General features: G+C 42.9%; 1 protein-coding gene across 1 annotated transcript in view; it reads left to right on the forward strand.

The window, feature by feature from the left end:
* Window positions 1-301: 301 nt before the first annotated feature.
* Window positions 302-20,814, forward strand: part of SLC6A19 (solute carrier family 6 member 19) — an 82,910-nt gene continuing 62,397 nt past the window's right edge. The window contains exon 1 of the mRNA XM_077809177.1: window positions 302-503. Within this exon, the coding sequence (XP_077665303.1) occupies window positions 302-503 (202 nt within the window). The remainder of the gene's footprint in view (window positions 504-20,814) is intronic.

Raw genomic sequence — 20,814 nt, forward strand, 5'->3', positions numbered from 1 at the left:
TTAGAATTTTTAGGGCAGATTACCCCTTGAATGGCAGTAACTGGTAATGATGTTTTGTACTAACAGAACAAAGTGTTCAATGGAGCCTTGGCAGATAAGGCATTAATAAGTATCAGAGCTGACTTGGTTAATGAAATGATTTGCTGACGCTTCTTTTTGTCACTCGTCTGCACTTTCAAGTTTAGTGCCAAAGGTTCACTATATATAGCTGAAGCCAGCATTAAATGCTCCCATTTTATTCAGACCTATAACCAGCTACTTGTTCCCTTAAATCTTTTCTAGGGCAGTAATTTCAGCCAGAATGGTGAAGCTTCAGCTGCCCAACCCAGGCCTGGACAATAGGATACCTTCCCACGCAGAGCTTGAAACCACTGAGAAAGAAGAGGCTGATACAAGACCAAAATGGGATAACAAGGCTCAGTACATGCTAACCTGTATAGGGTTTTGTGTGGGATTAGGAAATGTATGGCGATTTCCTTATCTCTGCCAGAGCCATGGAGGAGGTAAGTTTTTAATTAGCTTTCTAAGTATATCTATTTTGGTATATATTTTGGTATATATCTTGATCAGATATATTGCTTATAGGTAACAGTACAAAAATGTTCTGTTTTTCATATTAAAATGAATGGTATATTAGAAATAATATAAATGCAATTTCTTACTTAACACATATATTGCAGTAACATATACATAGTAACCTGTATTAAGCAAACACTCAATAGTCTGATAAAAATCACTTGCTTGATGGAGGTGGTTTTCAAATAAAAGTGATGCCATTATGGACTCAGATATTTTGAGGCAGTGTCTTAAGATAATAAGTTATCTAGTAAGGGGACAGACAGATTTCATTGTTACTAAATACTATAAATATAGTTTAATTTCACATTATTTTTTAAATATATTAAATATATTTTCATATGTAGTATGTATTTTTGAACACAGAAAGTGATCTAACAAACTGCACTTCAAGGGCATGATTCTGAGAGTGGCTGAGGGAAAACTACTGTTGAAGGTATATAACACATTTCCAGGGGTTTACAGCTTAGAGGTTTTGATTAGCTTTGGACTGATACATGGTATATCTATGATGTCAGAATAAATACAAATTATGATAGTGGGGTGTAGCACCTCTAGAGTTAAAGTTGAGAATAGTTTACTGTTGAACAGCCAATTTTTCTAAGTGCTCCAAAATCCACATGCATACTCAGATTGCCTTGTAATTTACTATATCTCCTTGGTTTCAGGATAGTGGTCCAAATGTGAGGTCATTTGAACAAGAGATTCCTGAGATACCGCCCCCAGAAAATATTATTTCAATTGTTAGGGCTCCCACTTGCCCTCCCTTGGTTCTTGTTATGCAGACAGAAAGCGGAAGACCAGAGACCGAAGTGCAGGCAATATGATGTTTATTGGGGTTACCAAGCAAGCATAATCCACAGCTCTGTACACCTGCAGAGCTTTCTCCCGTTTCCCCTCCTCTTTCTTAGCAGGCTCAATTATACCTGCAGTGCACATCCTTGGCACCACCCCTTAAAATTTATAATCATATTCTGTTTTGGGTGGTCGTGAGTCTGGGAGCTTTGGTACCACCTCTTTTGTACCCCATTGGAGGAGTAGGGAGTGAGTTTGTGTCCTGGCCAAGGCCAGCTTTTTCTTGTTTTTTAATGTTTTTCCCTCCCATCCCCCTTGCCCCTCCCAACTGGTTGCTTGACCTTATCTTGGAAAAGGAGTTGTACATTCATATATCAAACTCCCACCATATCCAGCAACACTTTGACTCTAATCCTCATTTTTTCTCATTATACTAAAAACTGCATTTGGCTAGGCAGAAGCAACACACCCTGTCTTTATTCTTTGTTCACACGTCAGAAAGGATATAAGAATATCAAAAGTAAAATGGGTAAACAAAACCCCAAATTCCATCTCAGACAAATATACAGGCCTGAATGCTGTATCACTATCACTAACATCAATTTTTTACAATCATCAATTTTTTGCACAAATCTGGGGCTCAGACTATGGCACTGATTTTCCCCACACCAATAATACCTAGCTGGATTTGATTTCAGTTAGTAGCTGGCACCCAGAGTCCTTTTAAGAAAAAAAATATTTTAAAAGTTTTTCAGGGAAAAGTGTATATCACAGTGTATATTCAGTGTATATCACACTTTGGCACTATGCCAGAGCATCTGGACTGAGACCCTGTAGTAAACCAGAGTGTTTGCAGATAGCATGCTATCAGAGTTACTGGTTGGTTCAAGGTGACCTACTGTGGCCATTGAACTTGAGCCACACCCGTGTACTGGAAGATTAAGACCTGCCCTCAGTAGCTTTCTGAAAATGTATGTTAACACTCTTTGTGTTCTGCTCCAGAGAGGCAGGGACTGTGTAAATGGGCTTCTTTTAACAATTTTGCTGGAAAAACAAAATTTCTGGATAAAAGTGTTAGTATTTCAAAGTGGTCTAATATTATTATGCATACTGATACGTTCTGAAAATTGTTATGCCTCATAAGGGCCAGGTCACAGTATGGTTCAAGTTTGTAGTCCTTTGATCCAGGAATTCTTCAGATAATGCCTTCCCCACCCCCCACGCCTCCATCAGGAGCTGCTTTTAATATTCAAATAATTCTAAAAGGCATGTGCATATGGAGGTTGTCTTGCAATTTGGTATGCCGCAACAGGGACTGGAACAGAGTTTGTGGTGCAAATGTGGGATCGTTTGGTTAAGGGATTCCTGAGACACAGCCCTCCCTAAAATGAGATGGTTATAACATTTTAGAGGCAAAGCTATAGAAAATCTAAGGGTCTGACCCATTTATAGCATGGACTACCCCTGACATTAGCTATTGAATGTTACCAAGAACCAGTCTAGAACTATTTCAAAAATTATTGCATGCTAATAGCTTTAGCACCTTTGCTTACAGACAGTTTACATCTGTGAGAGTTATTGTTTCCTCAGAAACTCCTTGGTGAGCACTACTCTCTGAACCATACAGTGGATTAGAGGCGTTAATACTGCTTGTTATATGCTAAGACTATGAGTTCAAATCCTTTTCTCTGGAGTTTTCCATCCTAGGTACATTAGTACTTTCAACCCATCTTTTGTTTGGCATCTGGGGCCACAGTGTGGTAGTATGAGTAGTGTGTGCAATTTTGAGGAAGTTCAGCAACCCATGGATGTACATCCAATGCCGTCTACATATCTATCCAAGTCCCACCCTATGACAATTTGGATGGGCTGCGTTGTATCTGGGATATGAAGCCACGTATGACTGTGTTAGACTGGAATGACATGGGAGGGACTATTTGCCACATTGACAATGGCACCAGAGAGGCCAGCTCAAGAGTCCCAGTCAGGCCAAACTAGTTATTTGCTGGGATAGACAATTGGCCTCACAGAGTGGGTCTGGATCAGGCATGAGAAGGGCTTGGCACAGGCACACAGCCAAGACCAGGGTGGAGAGCCCAGAATAGACATGTTTAGTCTATGTACCAAGCACCCAGTGATGATACCAGGATGAGAACAGGCACACTTGGTGTATGTGCAAAACGCTTCGTGCTCAGATTGGAGTATATTCAGAACTGGATCCAATTCAAGGTCCGGGCCCTGCTCTTTAAGGTCTATAGCAGCCTGTAAACAGGCTACCTGCAAGACTACCTCTTCCTTCATGAACCTCACAGAAAACTCAGAGTGTTCAATCCTTGATTTAACCAAGTGTATGTTCAGTATTGCTGAGAGGAGTGGAGAGGGAAGCATGAGCCCAGCATAATTTAGGCCAGCCTAACAGCTGCTCTAGGACTCTTGTGCTGCTGAGGATCGGGAGGAGAATTATGTGCTCTGCCTCACCCTCTGTTTGGATCTGACCCTCCTTACTTGCTATGGGTGGGGAGAGTGCGTGGCATAGAACAATCTGTGCTAGTTTTATGCCAGCTGAGTATTCTGCTCTGTCAAGGGAATTCCTGAGCTGCCCCTGAAGAAGAGCTGTGTGTCACTTGAAAGCTTGTCTCTCTCACCAACAGTAATTGGTTCAGTAAAAGATATTACCTCATCCAGTTTGTCTCTCTGTCCCTTTAAAACAGATTTCTGGTTGCTCTGTGGTGTCTAAACAGCACAAAGCAGCTGGATTAGAGGCCAAGAACTGAGCACAGAAACTATCTGTGCCAATGGTGGAAAGTTCAGGATCCAGCTGCAAAGCATGTTACATGCAGAATCTTGGGCGGTGGAACAACAGACCAGAGGAGAGCAGAATGAGTTCTGATTTTATTTGTTTTCAGATTCTTGCACAAAATCTAATGTTTTATAGAAGCCTATCATGGGGATAGCAGAAGTTGAAGAGTAGGTAAAAAGAAGATTAGAAAAAAATCTAAATATAATCAGCCAAATAGTTGCATAGTAAGAGCAGACCCTATTTTTAATTATATTTTATGCTAGTTTTAAGACATGTATTTGGTTACTAGAAACTATGATGATCACTCTATAATTAAGAAATCGAAAAAGCAGCCACAGCAAAAACTAGGCCATAAAATTTTACCCAGTAATTCATGCAATAATTTCTGGTTGAGCTAGAGCTTATATCTTGTAGAAAAACATAGACTCTTGATTTAAAGAGTCCACATGATTGAGAATCCAGCACATACCTTGGTAAACAAATTCCTTTCTGTTAAAATGTGCACCCCATATTCAACTAGAATTTGTCAGCCTTCAATTTTCAACTATTAGATCCTTTATGCTTTTGTCTGAGAAAGAGATTTTTTTTCTACTAAGCAGTTTCATACTTACAATGCTCTTCTATGCAGAAAGAGACATGTCTGAGGTTTATTACAACATCTGCAGGTAACCTGTTCTGGAGCTTAACTGTCCTTACAGATGGAAGGTTTTCCTAATATAATGTAAATAATCTTTGCTGCAAACTAAGCAAATTACCGCTGTTCTATACATTTGGTGAACAACTGATGACCAGCCTCTTTATAACAACTTTGTACGTATTTGAAGATTTATCATGGCTCCCCTCAGCCTTCTCTTCTCTAAACCAGAGATTCTGAAACTTTTTTTTGCTGTGTGCCTCCCCACCCCTGGCAGAGATTTATATTCCATGTGTACCCCTCCTGCCCCACCAATATGGGAAACCGAACAGACATAGCCCAGCCAGCTAAAGTGGCAATACCTGGGAGAGCAGGAGGCAGGGGACAATGGTTTGTGGGTGTCTGGGAGGATGCAGGGAGTAGAGGGTGCCTGAGGAAGGTATGGGGTTGGTGCTGGGTGCCTGTGAGAGGTGGGAGACAGGGGCATCTCTTATTCCCTTACTTCCTCCATGTGCACACCTGTCAGGAGTAGGTACCAGCTGCTCAGCTGCCTCCACCTGTTGCTAAGTGGAGTAAAAGCACTTGCAGCTGGATGGAACGCTCCACCTTCTCTGCACTGCTGCTTTCTGACAGCCTGAGGCTACAGCTACAGCAACCCCTATCCCTCCCACCAAATGTAATGCCTGTGCAGTGTGCATGCTGCCTGCCTAATCTGAATTTAAGTGCCCTCCCCCGCCCCCCAACACACAAACCAGTGTAAAATTTCCAGTTAGGCAATAGCAGCAGCTTCCTAACATCATCACCAGGCAGGGCCCACAGGATGCAGCTGACTCCTTGCTGCTCACTAATCTTCTGATGTCATTGCACTCCCTTCCCCGGGAGGCCTGCCCACAGTTTGAAAACCAATGCCATAGACCAGGGGTTCTCAACCTTTTTCTTTCCGAGGCCCCCCCTAATGTGCTATAAAAACTCCATGGCCCAACTGTGCCACCACAACTGATTTTCTGCATATAAAAGTCAGATCCGGCATTAGAGGGTAGCAAGCAGGGCAGTTGCCTGGAGCCCCATTCCACAGTGGGCCCTGCAAAGCTAAGTTGCTCAGGCTTCAGCTTCAGCCCCAAGTGGCAGGGCTCAGGGTCCCGGGCTTCAGCTTTGCACAGCGGGGCTTTGACTTTCTGCCTTGTGCTCCAGTGAGTTTAATGCCGGTCCTGCTTGGAGGACTCCCTGAAACCTGTTCATGACCCCCCAGGGGGCCCCGGACCTCTGGTTGAGAACTACTGCCCTAGACTAAAACTGCCCAATTTTTTCAACTTCTCTTCACAGGGAGGTTTTCTAAATCTTTTACAATTTTTGTTGCTCTCCTCGGGATTCTCTCCAATTTGTCCACATCTTTCTTAGTACTCCAGTTTAGGCTTCACCAGTGCTGAGTAGAGGGGGGCAGTTGCCTCTTTTGTCTTACCTATTAAGTTACTATTTAATACAACCCTGAATGCCATTTGTATGTGTGTATATGTTTAAAATCAGGAATGCTGTCCCTGGGAAAATCCACATAAATTTGACTGCGTTCTGAGTTTTTAAAAAAAAATCTCATGCTGACAGGCTCAAAAGAAGTTTTTTAGAGCCTGGAAACATTCTCCAAAGATTCCAGCCCCCCTGAGCATTCTCCATCCCCACATAGCTCCTAGCTGTCATCAGATTAAGCATAATCCATTCCCACAGAGCAACGCATGTTACAGCCCATGACTGCAGAGGCTGTGCAGGAATTTGCCTGCAATTGCTCCTCCTGGCACCAGAACTGAGAGAATGGAAACTGTCTCTCCTAGGGTCTCAATGCTTCCTCCACTGGTGGCCAGACAAGAAAGAGAAGAGGGAAGCAGAAACAGGCTTCAAGGGAGAAATGGGGCAGATGAGCTTGAGGGTGGAGAGGTAGGGACACAGATACACAGTGTCAAGTACATGCTAGGAGATAGGGACAGAAGGGGACTGAGGAATAGGGAAAGAAGGATCTGTGTCCATTGGAGCAGACTCCTCTCCATAACCTAGAATCAAACCTAGAATTCCCAAGCTTCAATATTTCTCTGCTGTCAGCAAAAAACTGTGACACGCACTGGTAAAATGGGTCTTTCATCTCCCTCTAGTGGCTGATCCACATAAAGGATAACAGCTTATTATTGGTTTCAGAGTAGCAGCCCTGTTAGTCTGTATTCGCAAAAAGAAAAGGAGTACTTGTGGCACCTTACAGACTAACCAATTTATTTGAGCATAAGCTTTTGTGAGCTACAGTGAGCTGTAGCTCACGAAAGCTTATGCTCAAATAAATTGGTTAGTCTCTAAGGTGCCACAATTACTCCTTTAGCTTATTATTGCAATCAATTGCTCCATTAGCTCAAGTAATAGAAATCTGTAGCTCTAAAGATGCCAAACCTCTTTATAACCTATGGGGACAATATGATTCAGTGTGATGGAATATATTTTTTCATTAGGCTTTTCAAAAATCATAGGAAATTAAATTAAAAAGAAAACAATGCATTAAAAGAAGTTAAGGTTACAAGGTCAAGAGTTAGGAAATACTTTGCTGCTTTAATTCAGCAGAGGGTTGCAGCTCGTCTTCAGTTACATGATCACATATTTTTTCCCACAGGACTGCTAACTCATTTAGTGCAGATTTTTTAAAGGTATTTAGGCATCTAAAGATAAAGATAGTCACTTTTGAAAATCCCAATGTGCCTAACTCTCATTGAAATCAAGCTACATAAATGCTGTTAAAAATCTGCTCAAGGTGTCTCAATTTGGTCATCCAAAATTAGTGGGCACATGGCAATTTTGATCTTAATTTCTGTGCCTCTTTTTCTTATCTGTAAAATGGAGATAATATCAACATTCTGCCCCAGTGGGGTGTTGTGAAGATAAATTCATTAACAGGACCAGCAAACAGAGTAGTTTTGTGAGGGAGTTCTCCAGGTGGTGGAGGAGAGACGATGTGATCCTTATCTGAGTTTGTCTGTTTGTTAGTTTGCTTAACATGTGCTTGTTTGATTGAAGATTATAGTGTGGTAGGTTCTGGGGGCTATGTGCTGAGCTAAGCAGCCTGCTAGGCAAGGCTGAGAGCTTACTAACAAGGCTCTAGTCTGCTATCCCTTGATCCTTAACCACTTTAGGATCCGTTGACAAGGAAGAGAGGCTAACTCAGGGAAAACACTGATTTAGAAAGCCAGTTCCTAAGTGACCAGAGGAGCTAGCAAACAGGAGTGGCAAACAAGGGAATATGCAAAGCAATTCTCAAGGTGAAGGAGGAGAGAGTATGTGATCCTTGGGGTGAGTTTATCTGTTAGCTAGCTGTGACCACTCAAGAAAGGAAGTCACCGCGCAGAGTTCTCTGAAAACATCCATTCAATGTGCAGCATGTTGTAGCAAACAGGCAAGGTACTAACAAACTTCAACAGGACTTTATTTTTCAAGTGGAAACCTCTTTACCAAGCTGCTGCTACACCCTCGGTAGCTCTCACTCAGCCTCCTCAACTTCTCCCCCCTCCTTCCTGTTTCCTGTCCTTTCAGACTTCCAAGAGACAGTGCTCCCAGTTCTAATAATTACAAGCAGCATCTAAACACCACATTCCCTCCTCTCTTAAGAAACTCTCCCAATTAAAACAAACATTGTTGTTCTAACCACAGGAACAAATATGAAATAAAGACACTATACTGTTGGCAGAAATATTATACTGAAAACACTGTAGATACTACATAACATAGTCTCTAGTCCAGACAGGTGGCCATTTGGGTCTGACAGGCCGTCTCTCAAGCCCCCGGTTCCAGTGCAATGTCTTGTTGTGTTGATACTACAGTGAAGTCATCCAATGAAGACTGGGTGTTGGCATAATCTCCTCTTGGTGCATAGGCAGGTGCAAGATAAGAAGCATTCCATACCCGCCGATCAGAAGGTCTATAGGTGTAAGGTCCCTTCTTCTCTATGATTTTAAGAGGAGCTGTGAATTTATGGTTCCCTTTGCGTAAAATTCCAGGTTTTCATATTCTAACGAAGGAACTATACTCAAACTTTGGTTCCTTAGCACCCAGCCACTTGTCTGTGTAAGCCTTATACTTTGCTTGGTTCTGTTTAACTGTTTTTCTCACATCATCCTCGGTTGGGACATTAGGTCATGCCTTTAACAATCCAGCAATGTTCAGTATAGTATTCATATGTTTCCCTGCAGTAACTCTGCTGGTGATATTTGTATTGTGGCATGTTGTGTAGCCCGGTTTGCTTTCAAGAAGTCAGCAGTGAAGGTTATCCACAATCGCCCTTCCAGTTTAGCCATTTGCAAACTCTCTTTCAAACTTATCTTAAACTGTTCAATTTCCCCACTGGCTTGAGGGTAATATAGGGATGACCTTCTGTGTAAAATTTTCCTCTCTGCTAGAAAGTTTCAAACTCTAGGGAAGTAAATTGACTACCATTATCTGAAACTAGTTTTTTGGGGCTACCTTCCCTACTAAAAAGTGAAGAGAGGAACTTAATTACTGTAGCAGAAGAGATTTGCAATGTAAACGCTACCTCAGGCCATTTACTGAAATAGTCCATTAAAGTGATGGCATAACAGCAGTCACTTGGAGCAGTATCAAAGGGTCCTACAATGTCAATTGACACTTTTTCCCATGCAGATTCAGGAAGAGGAGCAGACTGTAATGAGGGGTACATGTCAGTGCTGTCTTTTCATGCATTTGGCAAATGACACAGGATTTTATGAGTGCTTCATTTTGAGAGTCCTTCCCTGGCCACCAATACAGATCCCATAGTTGCTTGGTTCTGACAATTCCTTGATGAGTATCGTGTGCCAGGTGTATGAGTTTTGACTGTAATTATTCTGGCACAAGTAGCTGGTGTGTACCTAGTAGCACACAGCCATCAAGCAAAGAAAGTTCATCCCAAACTGTAAAATAAGGCAGCAAAACTGGGTCAAGGTTATTAAGGTTACTGGGCCATCTCTTTGTCAGAAATTCCGGTAGTTTTTGTTGAATTGGACACGCTGAACAAGCAGCTTGAAATTGTTCTTTTGTAACTGCAGTAAGAGTGCTTTAATAAGCGCAACTACTACATCTTCATCCTCCGGTGGACCATCTGGTGAAGGCAAAGGCAGGTGAGAAAGGCAATCAGCTACCACATTTTGGTTTCCAGGCTTATATTCCAGTCCATAATTGAAAAAGAAAAGTCCTGCAGACCATCTAGCAATACAATATCCTACTCTTCCAAGTCCTTTCGTGGTGAGCAATGTCATCAAAGGGCTGTGGTCTGCGCAACTTGAACGTGAGGCCCCACAGGTAAGTTTTCCATTTTTCAGTAGCCCAGACACAAGCAAGTGCTTCTTTTTTGACTGTAGAATATTTTTTCTCAGCATTACTTAGTGTCCTTGAAGCAAATGCAACAGTCCTCTCTGTGGTGTCCTCATGAAGTTGTGTGAGGACAGCCCCAAGTCCATAATCAGAAGCATCAGTAGTTACAATTGTGGGAAGCATGACTGAATAGTTGCAAGTACTGGACTATGTACAATCAAGTCTTTCACTGTTTTGAAACTAGCTTGTGCATCCATTGTCCACACTAAGATTGAACTTCTCTGTAGTAATTCTCATAACGGTTCAATGACAGAAGCATAATTGGGAATGAATTTTGTATACCAGGAGGTAAGACCCAAGAAGGAATGTAAGGCTTGCAAATCTGTTGGAGAAGGAGCATTTGAAATTGCCAGGATATGATCTGGATCAGGTTTTAGTCCAGCCTGTGAAATTGTAAGCCCCAGAAAGGAGAGTTCAGTTTGTCTAAATTTGCATTTGGACCTATTGAGCTTGAGGCCTGCTTTGATGATGCAGTTTAGTACAGACTGCAGGTTATTGTCATGCTCCTCAGAAGTATTTCCAAACACGATAATATCATCCAGATAGCATGGAACTCCATGTTGATTCTTCAGAATCAATGACATAATTTTTTGGAAGGCACTTGGGGCAGATGCGAGACTGTATGGACCACGTTTAAAACAAAATAGTCCCTCATGTGTAATAAATGCTGTGAGGTCTCTGCTATCTTCATGCAACATAACCTGGTAGTATGCGCTCTGCAAATCAATAGTAGAAAACATCTTTGCTCCATGGAGTTCTGCAAGTACTTCTTCTATGTGAGGAAGAGGATGGCTGTCAATCACAATAGCTTTATTTGTCCTTAAGTCCACACAAAGGCGAATGCCTTCACCCTTCTTCTGCATCACTACTATAGGTGAAACCCATTCTGAGGAGTCGATCTCTTCAATAATGTCCTTTTGAACAAGTTTTCTACGTTCCTTTGAAACAGCTTCCCTGACTGAAAATGGTAAGCGCTGTAACTTCTGTCATACAGGCATCACATTATTCCACATTTTAACTTTATGCAGAAACCCATAAGTACAGTCGAGTTTCTCCTCAACCTGGTGTTGGGTCCCAGCTGAAACTGGTGTGTGTACCGCAAGAGTGCTTTACTGAGGAAGATCAATTCATCCATGAACTACCCTGAGATTTAAAGCAGCCAATAAATCTCTGCCAAGGACAGGAGTGCCTTTGTGGACAATGTAGAACTCTTCAGTTACACAGCAATCACCAAAAGAAACTATTGCTGGCAGGCAGCCATGTACTGGAATATGGTTTTTCAAATAGCACACCAAGTGAAGTTTGGGTTCAGTAAGAGGCACGTCTTTAAAGTAATGCAAATAAATGGAATCAGGTAGTATAGGTACTGCTGAGCCAGTGTCCAACATTAGCTGAATAGAGTGTGATTTGCCTGAGGGTATGGCAGAAACGTTTACAGTGCACTTTATTTGTTCTGGAATATGTGCAGTAGTGCACTGGTCCCCAGCCTTTCTGTTGCAATAGCATATTCATGTTCCCAGAAGAGTGTGGTGGGCGCTGGATGACCAGCCACCAAAATGCCGCCGAGAAGTGGAGTAATCGAGAATGGTCGCTGCCGAAATGCCGCTGAGAAGCAACGGCATTTTGGTGGCAATGCTTCTTGGCATTGCCGCTTCTGGGCAGCATTTCGGCAGTTGGTTTTCCGGTGGCCGTGCTCCTCGGCAGCGGGTTGTCCAGTGGAAGCGCTCCCTTGTCAGTAGGCAGGCCCACATAAATGCCCCGGTGGGCACCATAGCACCCGCGGGCACCGCGTTGGGGACAATTGCAGTAGTGATTTTGTCCATGGTCAGCACAGTAGCATCTGGTATTGTAACTGCATGCACCTGTTGATTGAACTGGCTGCTGTGATATACTTTAGCAAAATGACCAATCTTCTTGCAATGATTGCACTGAATTACTTTTGCCGGACATCCTGTGTAGCTTGCAAGGTGTTGTGGGGATCCACAGTGAAAGCATGCTTTTACTGTTTTTTGAATTTGCTGATTTGGTAGTTTTCCATTAGTTTCCCTCTTGTAATCGTTTGTCTGCAGCAATAGTGAACTTTTCTGCAAAGGAGTCACAGCCTGGACTCTGCTGCTTGTATCCATGCTCATTATTTTGGCTTCAGCTGTAGCTGACTCAAACTGAGTAACAATGGTTATTGCTTTTTCTAGTGTAAGCTGTGGTCCTAGAAGTAAGCGTTCTCTTACATGAAGCATGGTTGTTTTCTCGATGAGCTGGTCTCTAATCACCTTATCTGCCATATTCCCAAAGTCACAAGTTACAATCAGACTCCTCAGGGAAGCAATATACTGCATTTAGTCTCTCCTGTTTTCTGCTCATGCTGGCAAAATCTGTCGCGATCAGCTACTAATTCACTTTTGGCACAAAAAAGTTCTTTAATGCAGTCTCATATTTATCATCTGCAAGGGGAAAAGTGTAAATTATACACTGCCCTTCTGCTCCAAGGCAGTGGATTAGCAGAGTATGCTTTCTTACTTCAGTACTGTAGCACTGATTGCAAGCAGATAAGTCTCAAACATATGGATCCAGGTAGTAAAAGCAATTGGAGGCTCACCTGGGCTTTGCAGAAAGGGTGCAGGTAGGTTCAGAGGCAGAAGATCCATCCTTGTCGCCAAAATGTTGTAGCAACCAGGCAAGGTACTAACAAACTTCAACAGGACTTTATTTTTCAAGTGGAAACCTCTTTACCAAGCTGCTGCTGAACCCTTGGTAGCTCTCACTCAGCCTCCTCAACATCCTCCCCTTTCCTGTTTCCTGTCCTTTCAGACTCCCAACAGCCAGTACTCCCAGTTCTAATAATTACAAGCAGCATCTAAACACCACACAGCAGCAGTCAAAAAAGCTAACAGAATGTTAGATAATAGATAATAAGATAGAAAATATCATAATGCCACTGTATAAATCCGTGGCACACCCTCGTGCAGTCCTGGTCACCTCATCTCAAAAAAGATACTTTAGAATTTGAAAAAGTACAAATGATTAGGGGTATGGAACAGCTTCCATATGAGGCAAGATTAAGAAAACTGGGACTGTGAATCAGAAAAGATAAAACTAAGGGGTGATAGATAGAGGTCTATAAATGATGAATGGTGTGGAGAAAGTGAATAAGGAAGTGTTATTTACCCCTTCACCTAACACTAGGGGTCACCTGATAAAAGGCAGCAGGTTTAAAACAAAAGAAAGTACTACTTCACCCAACACACAATCAATCTGTGGAACTCATTGCCAGGCCAAAAGTATAGCTTGGTTCAAAAAAGAATTAGATAAGTTGATGGAGGATAGGTCCATCAATGGCTCTTAGCTAAGAGTGTCAGGAACACAAACCCATGCTCTGAATGTTCCTAAACCTGCAACTGACAAAAGCAGGGACTGGATGATTGCCCCATTCTGTTTATTCTCTCTGATGTATCTGACATTGGCCAAAGTCAGAAGACAGGATACAGGGCTAGGTGGAATATTGGTCTGTCCCAGTATAGCAATTCTTTCGTTCGTATAGTGTTTGTGAAGAAGTAAAGCACCAAAAAGACATGAGAAAAATGAATAATTCTGTATTCAGTGCAGGGTTTGGTTGGGGTGTGATAAATAGGGGTTACACATTGAACAATGAGGTTAAAAAAATTGTATAGCTAACCATGCAATCCACTCAATTCACTGAATGAGGCAGGAATCCCATGAAAAATATCACATTATTTAAAATGGTATCATAATTCATACACACAAAGAGGCAGAATCAAGGTTGCACGGGTATTCTTAATTATTTGTTTAACATTTCCTAACGTTTGAGTGCTTAACTTTGCATCTTTAACAGCTAAACTTTTTTTTTGTTTATATAATTATACATATAAAGTGGGATTTTCATAAGTCAAGATTTACCTTTGAGTTAATGTTGAGCACTTTTAAAAATCCTATCAATAAATTATATTTATTCTCCACTCTGAGTTATACATGGTTCAAAAAATGTGGGATTACGTTTTTGCGACATTCAGCTCTGCTAGAACTAGTTATGGTTCTCTGATTCGCTGTCCCAGACATAGCAGAACATAGGCTGTTCTAATATGCACCTGTTATCTGTAGTTCCTATGGGACCATATAGCAGCTGGGTATTGCCAGAACATATTGCTCTCTGGATGCTGCTTCTGCTCACCCCTCTTCACCCTCAACATGTCTCAACATGTCATTAGAGGATATGGGGATGGAAGTGTAGATGGCAACTGTACCTGCTTTATTCTGGCAAGGGATTCTCTCAAACTAGGGCTATGCCTAGCTAGGAGTTTTGACAGACTCTGTTTGTTTTGTGCTACCTGAGCAATATAAAGGGACTGGAATGAAGTAGAGTATGATTTTTGGACTGTGATGAAACAGGGACTCTTAAAACCTAAACTCATTATATTGACTTGAAATAATAATCAATATTTGAAGCTGACAGAGAACTTTTATCTTCCAGATATTTGACTAGGATAAAACTTAAATTTAGACTTGTTTGAGGGTTTCTCTCTCCTATACACAATGCTATATCTGAGCCTTTTTAAGGGCCAAACACTAAAACAGAAATTAGTGGTAACTGTTTTTCTTTTTCATTGGCCTTGTTTGTAGTTTCTTTTTTGAAAGTGGAATATTTACTGTGTACAGTTGAATGATATTGTTTAACATGTTGTATCCTTCTTAAAAACTATTAAAAATTCTAACATATGGGACTACCAAATATACGCAACGTCAATATGAGCACAGTGTAATGGTCAGGAAATTTACACTGGCAGTTCAGCTAGCATAATTAGAATGATATTTACTTTCATTTGATAGACATTTCTGACATTAGACCTTGTTTATGGTTAATCTTTATTGGGAAATATGCCATTTAATTGACTGTGTTAAACATTTGTGTTTCATCCATGACAGAGCATTGTGAAAAACAGGATGTAATGTTTAAGCTGACAACCCTAGTAAAATATCCTAAGTATACAATTACTATAAATCTACAGCAAACCTTGCTACTCTGTGGTACAGAACTTGTTGATTGTTGTGCCACTGTTATCAGATTGACTGTGATTTTGGAACCATTGAAGCTCAACCACAGTTCAAGCAAACACCCCAAGAAGATACTGTGTATAAAAACATTTTAGACTACATTTTGCATATGATGTTTATTGGAAATTAAGTGAAGGCAATACAATGCTTTCTATTTTACATTAAAAATAAAATTATTCAATTAAATTAGATTTCTAAATCTACTTAATGAAAAGGAATAATAATCGAGATGCCATCAAAACCAAATGTTACAGTGTTGAATTATAATACTAAAACAGGCATTAAAGTCCAGTTCCTCATTAAGGACTTTATGTTGTAAAGATTTCAAAGTGCAAATCCAATCTACTTATCATGGATATATATATATATATATATACACATACACACGCACATATAAATAAATAAATAAATGTGAAATAAATAACCAGGTTATTTGTCTGCTGTGCACATCTATAAAAAGGTGAGGGTTTAAATTATTTCCTTTTTACCTCCCACACAGAAGCTATGCGCAGCATAGTCCCCATACTCCCAACTACAAAATTCCCCAGAACAGTTGCAGAGAGAGGGAAGGAGAGAAACAGGAACAGGGTTTTGCCTGAATTAGGACTTCAAGACTGAATCCCATTTCAACAAAGAAAAGCCATTATCACCAGAACTGGAAATGGCCAATTACTATGTTGCTTTTAAAATATAATTATATTAATATTCATGTAGCTAAATATATTTAGAGTTATTTATTCTTAAACACTGATACAGAAAACTTTATATTCCATTTTTTTAAACCAGTGTCTATACATTTAGTTTAGAAGATTTACAACTTTGCATTTAAGAACTATTACACAAAAGAATTCCATTTGTAATCCTATTATCTTTCTAAATAATGTAATATCTATACAATTGGGATACAGTATGTGGGTTTCTTCTTAGAGTGTTGGTCCCCATTTGTGTCCTAAGAGCTGGAATCCCTTTCACTATACCCACACCCAATGTGACCATAATCACAGATGTATCTCTCATAGGCTGAGGAGCCCACAGGGCAGTCACATGGAACAAGGTGTGTAGTCTCCTTGGGAGGCCAGGATACACATCAATTTCCTAGAATTAAGGGCAGTTCGACTGGCCTGCAAGGCATTCCTCCCACTCATACAATCCCAACATGTCCAGATAACACTCGAGAACATGACCACCATGTTCTATGTAAACAAACAAGAAGGAGCAATTCTCTGAATAGAAGTGGTCAATTTATGGAACTGGTAAACCCAGAACTACATCACACTCCCAGCAATGTACTTCCCAAGTGTGCAAAACTCTCTGCAGACAATCTCAGCAGGCATTTCTCCACATACCACAAGTAGCAGATACACTGAAGCAAAATCTTTGTTCAGTGGGGAATGACTTCTGGGCCTTGCTCTCCAGCCAGACGAACAAGAAGTTTGATCTATACTGCTACAGAGCAGCACTAGGTTGGGACTCCTTCTGCTATTCTGGACAGACCACCTGAGAAACACCTTTACTCTCGTCCCACTGCTACCAGAGATTCTACAAAAGATTTGTCATGACAAAACACAAGTTATTCTCATTGCACCCAATTAGCTCACATAATTCTTGTTCTTCTTCTAGAGATTGCTCATATCGATTCCAATTAGGTGTGTGCGCACCACGTACATAGTCATCGGAAAGTTTTTCCCCTAGCAGCACCTGTCAAGTTGGCTGTGGAGGCCCTTGAAGTGGCGCCTTCATGGTGCTCAATATATGACCCTGCCGACGTGGTGCCTCCGCAGTTCCTTCTTACCACCAGTGATGGTCGTTGGAACTGTGGTGTCTTGCTCAGCAAGTTCTACCATGTTTCCCTAGCTTCATTTGTTTGTTGTTCTCTATACGTATTAGTTAGTTTAATTGTTAGTTAGTATTAGTAGTTAGCAGTTGGGCTGGGGGGGTCTACCCTCTGTTGTGACTGCTTTTTCTTGCGAGGGCTTTACATGCCCAAGTCACAGGGGTTCAAGCCCAGCAAGTCTTGCAGCAAGCCTATGCCAATGGGTAACCCCCCCCAATGCTTGTCTAAAGTATCTGTGGGAGGCTCACCAAGCTGATCGGTGCAGGATTTGTAAGGGGTTTTGCCCCAGAACCAAAAAGGAGCTAGACTTTTGCCTCAAGCAGCTCCTTGTGGAGGCGGCACTGTTACCAGATTTGCCCATTACTTTGGGGTATGCTCATTTACTGGGGTTACTCTTCTCAGGGGGGATGACTGTAATTCTATCAATGTACTGCTTGTGTCACTTATGTTTTCATATGGAGCTCTACTCCTCCCTTTTGCAAGTCCCCTCCCAATGGAGCTATTCTGTAGGACCTAGGTTCCCCAGGGCTGGGTTCCTCCAGCCCCAGAAAGGATACAAACACACACATTATAACAGAGCAAGTCTGAGTGGACTGGGTCAAGCAGCACTTTCAAGCTGTCACCATTATATGCCTCTGGACTCAGTAGTCTGGGTTGAGGAGCACTTTCAAGCTGCCACCCTCCTATGTCACAGGTTGCGCAGGTCCCCATCCCCACTTTCATGTCACAATTGTACTGGTAGTAACCCACTTGATGAGCAAACCCCACAGTATTTTTGGGCGCTACAGAGATCTTCAACTTAGGTAAGAGAAGCGTTGCTGCAGAGTAAATGGGGAAGCTAAAAACACAAAAGAGTAAAGTTCAGAGAGAGAGAGAAAGAGAAAGAGAGGGAAGCAACCAGCTTAACCATAAAAGTTATTTATTATAACCACACAAGGAGAGCCTAAACAAACATAACAGTTACATTATTAAAGGTTACAAAAGTCATATATAGAAAACTATATTTGATCAAACAAGTCAAGGTTAGAAAGTTATACCTAAGGTAGAAAAGAAAAGAGGGAGAGAGAGGGATCTCATTACTTCCATGAAGCTTGAACTGGTCGGGGTTCCCAGGTGATGGTGGTAGCTCAATGTCCTGTGTGCTGGAGACAGGCAGAGCCCCCAGCATGATCAGTCAGCAGAAGATGAAATCCTAATGGAACAGATGTAGAGTTTGGATCTATGCATCAGAACACTTACTGGAGTGTGGGTAAGGTTTTTTGTAGGGAAACAACAATGGTTCAAGGGAGAACACTAGATTTGTTTATGGGTAAACTGATGACTCAGGGGTTTTCTTAAGGCTAGACAAAAGGAGCTGATCACTCTTGGTTATGCGTCATGTTTTTTCCAGGAAGCTCACAATGCAATTAGGCTGCTTCAGTATTTTGGATATCAATCAAGGATTTATTACTAGCATTGGTCTGATAACTGCTGAGCTGGGTGTGTGCAGGCGTAGGTTCATTAACATCTGGAGCAGAGATCCCTCAGGATGCAGTGCTTCCCTGCTTTTCTTGTCCCAGAGTTCAGTGCAGTTCTTGCCTTGGAATCTCTGTTCTCCATTCTGTATGCTAATGGCGATGTCTCCCTGTTCCATCTTTGATGCAGATGAAGCTAGGGGAGTTGCCTCTGTTCTTCATTCTGTATGCTAATGGAAATGCCTTAGTCTTGTCACCCTTGTCAGGAGGGATCTAGGTGTGTCTCCCACCACCCTTCACTGCTCTCTGCAAGTCTTTTCTCTGATTGGTTTTGGTTCTAGCAGAGGCTTGGTGGGGGGTGTTTTTTCATGAGTCAGACAGTCTAGATACTGCACCCTAGTTCCCCAAGAACACAGAACTGACTGGTATCAGCACTTAGACCTCAGCCTCTGCTGGCACGGCAAGACCCGGCACCAAGTTCATCGGGGTATAGTGCCCCAGCAACAGTGGTGGAAGCAGCACCGTGGATGGACTCTGGCGGAGACCCGTGGCACCAAGTCTCCCCAGCACTGAAACTGGTGGGATCAACCCAGCACTGCTCCCACTCCCAGGTGCAGAAATGGCACCAGAAGCAAGGGAGGAGCAGCTCTCCATCCCAGAGGTCCACCCCTCTGGAGCTGGCCAATGGGGCATGTCCTCATGAGGAGCACCCAGCACCGAAGTCTGAGGAGACGGCACTGTCAACTTTGGCCCTGCAAGAGGGACCATCTAGTCTGGTGCCATTGGACTCCCCAGCCCAGGTAATCAAGGAGGTGGAGCTGCCATCCACCCCGGACACCTTTGAGGCTGTGAGGGACCTCATCACCATGACAGTGCCAAGGTCACCCACTCTTTGCACCAAGCCTCCAGTACCACATTGTATGGCACCGTCTCAAGGCAAACCAATGATGCTCTATCCCTCCGCACAGCTGATAGAATCACGGTACTGCTGATAGAATCTCGGCACCACTCGGACTTGCGGTGCCACTCAGACTCGTGGTGCCACTCCAAGTCATTCCAGTGCTCCTGCTTGTGACACTGATCCACTCGTCGATCTCCATCACACAGCAGGTCCCGGTTCCGGCACTGGTCCCGACGCTGCTCAGCAACCCTGTGCAGCTCCAGATCATAGGTACTGCTCCAGCCTCATGGCACCGCTCTCCAGCCTCGCAGCACTGCTCTCCGGCGTCAAGACACCACTCCCTAGTGCAGCACCGCTCGACGGGTCAGCTCCACTTGCACCATCCTGGCCTTTGCAGTCCCAATCCCAGTCTTCGGACTTGGAGAAGGGATCTAGATACTCAGAGCGGGGCTGACACTGGTCAGGCCATGGATGCTGTGAGGTAGGGGCAGGGCCGTGGCCCGCTCAGTGGCAGGGACCAGCACAGTGGCCATTTTGGACCCTGTGTGCATACCACCAGGCGCAGGGTGCCCAGTCTAAAGGCTCACGATTGGCCACCTCTGAACTGTGGGTGCCAGAGGCTTCCACCAGTTGCCCCACCCCTAGAGGTGCTGAGGAGGCACTGTGCCCCTGCCCCTGCATGAAACCAACTCCAACTCCAGTTCCTGAGCAGGACCCTGGTCTACCTGGTCCAGCCAGCAAGACAGGATAAGAAGTACCTGATGAGCAGGAGGGACAGGAGGACCCTGTTCCCCCTTTAGCCTCCTCGTCCTCCTCCCCAGATGAGGCTGTTGTGGGCACTTCTGTCTCTGGACCTCCCCCCATAGACAGCTTTGCAAGGTGGCATGCAACATGGGTCTGCAGGCCAAGGAGGTGGTGGAGTCAGAGGACCCAGTGGTTGACACCTAATTGGAATGGATATGAGCAACACACCTCAAAGAACAACAGTTACTAGAGGCGAGTAACCGTTTTTTTCTGGATGTCCTATGAATGTCAACCCATGCTCCCATCAGCATCTAACCATTCCTGGATTTTGTAACTCAGGAGAATGGCAAGATTGGATATTTCAACCTGTGGCCTTTTCATCTCATGGTCTGGTTTTTGGATGGGCATCAGATCTGTAACATTCATGTTCGGAGGCCATTTAAGCTATCCTCAGTCACAGCAGAAAAGACTCCATGACAGCACTATTCAGATATTTATACTGCCTGCAACTTCACACTCCACTCCTGTTTGAATACTGCTTACCAGTCACCCACATGTGGAATACATGTAGGGGCCAGCACTTGAAGAAACAATCAAGGTTATTTACCTGTAGTTGGAGGC

Source organism: Eretmochelys imbricata, chromosome 2 (assembly GCF_965152235.1).
Source record: "Eretmochelys imbricata isolate rEreImb1 chromosome 2, rEreImb1.hap1, whole genome shotgun sequence".
NCBI classification, from domain to species: domain Eukaryota; kingdom Metazoa; phylum Chordata; order Testudines; family Cheloniidae; genus Eretmochelys; species Eretmochelys imbricata.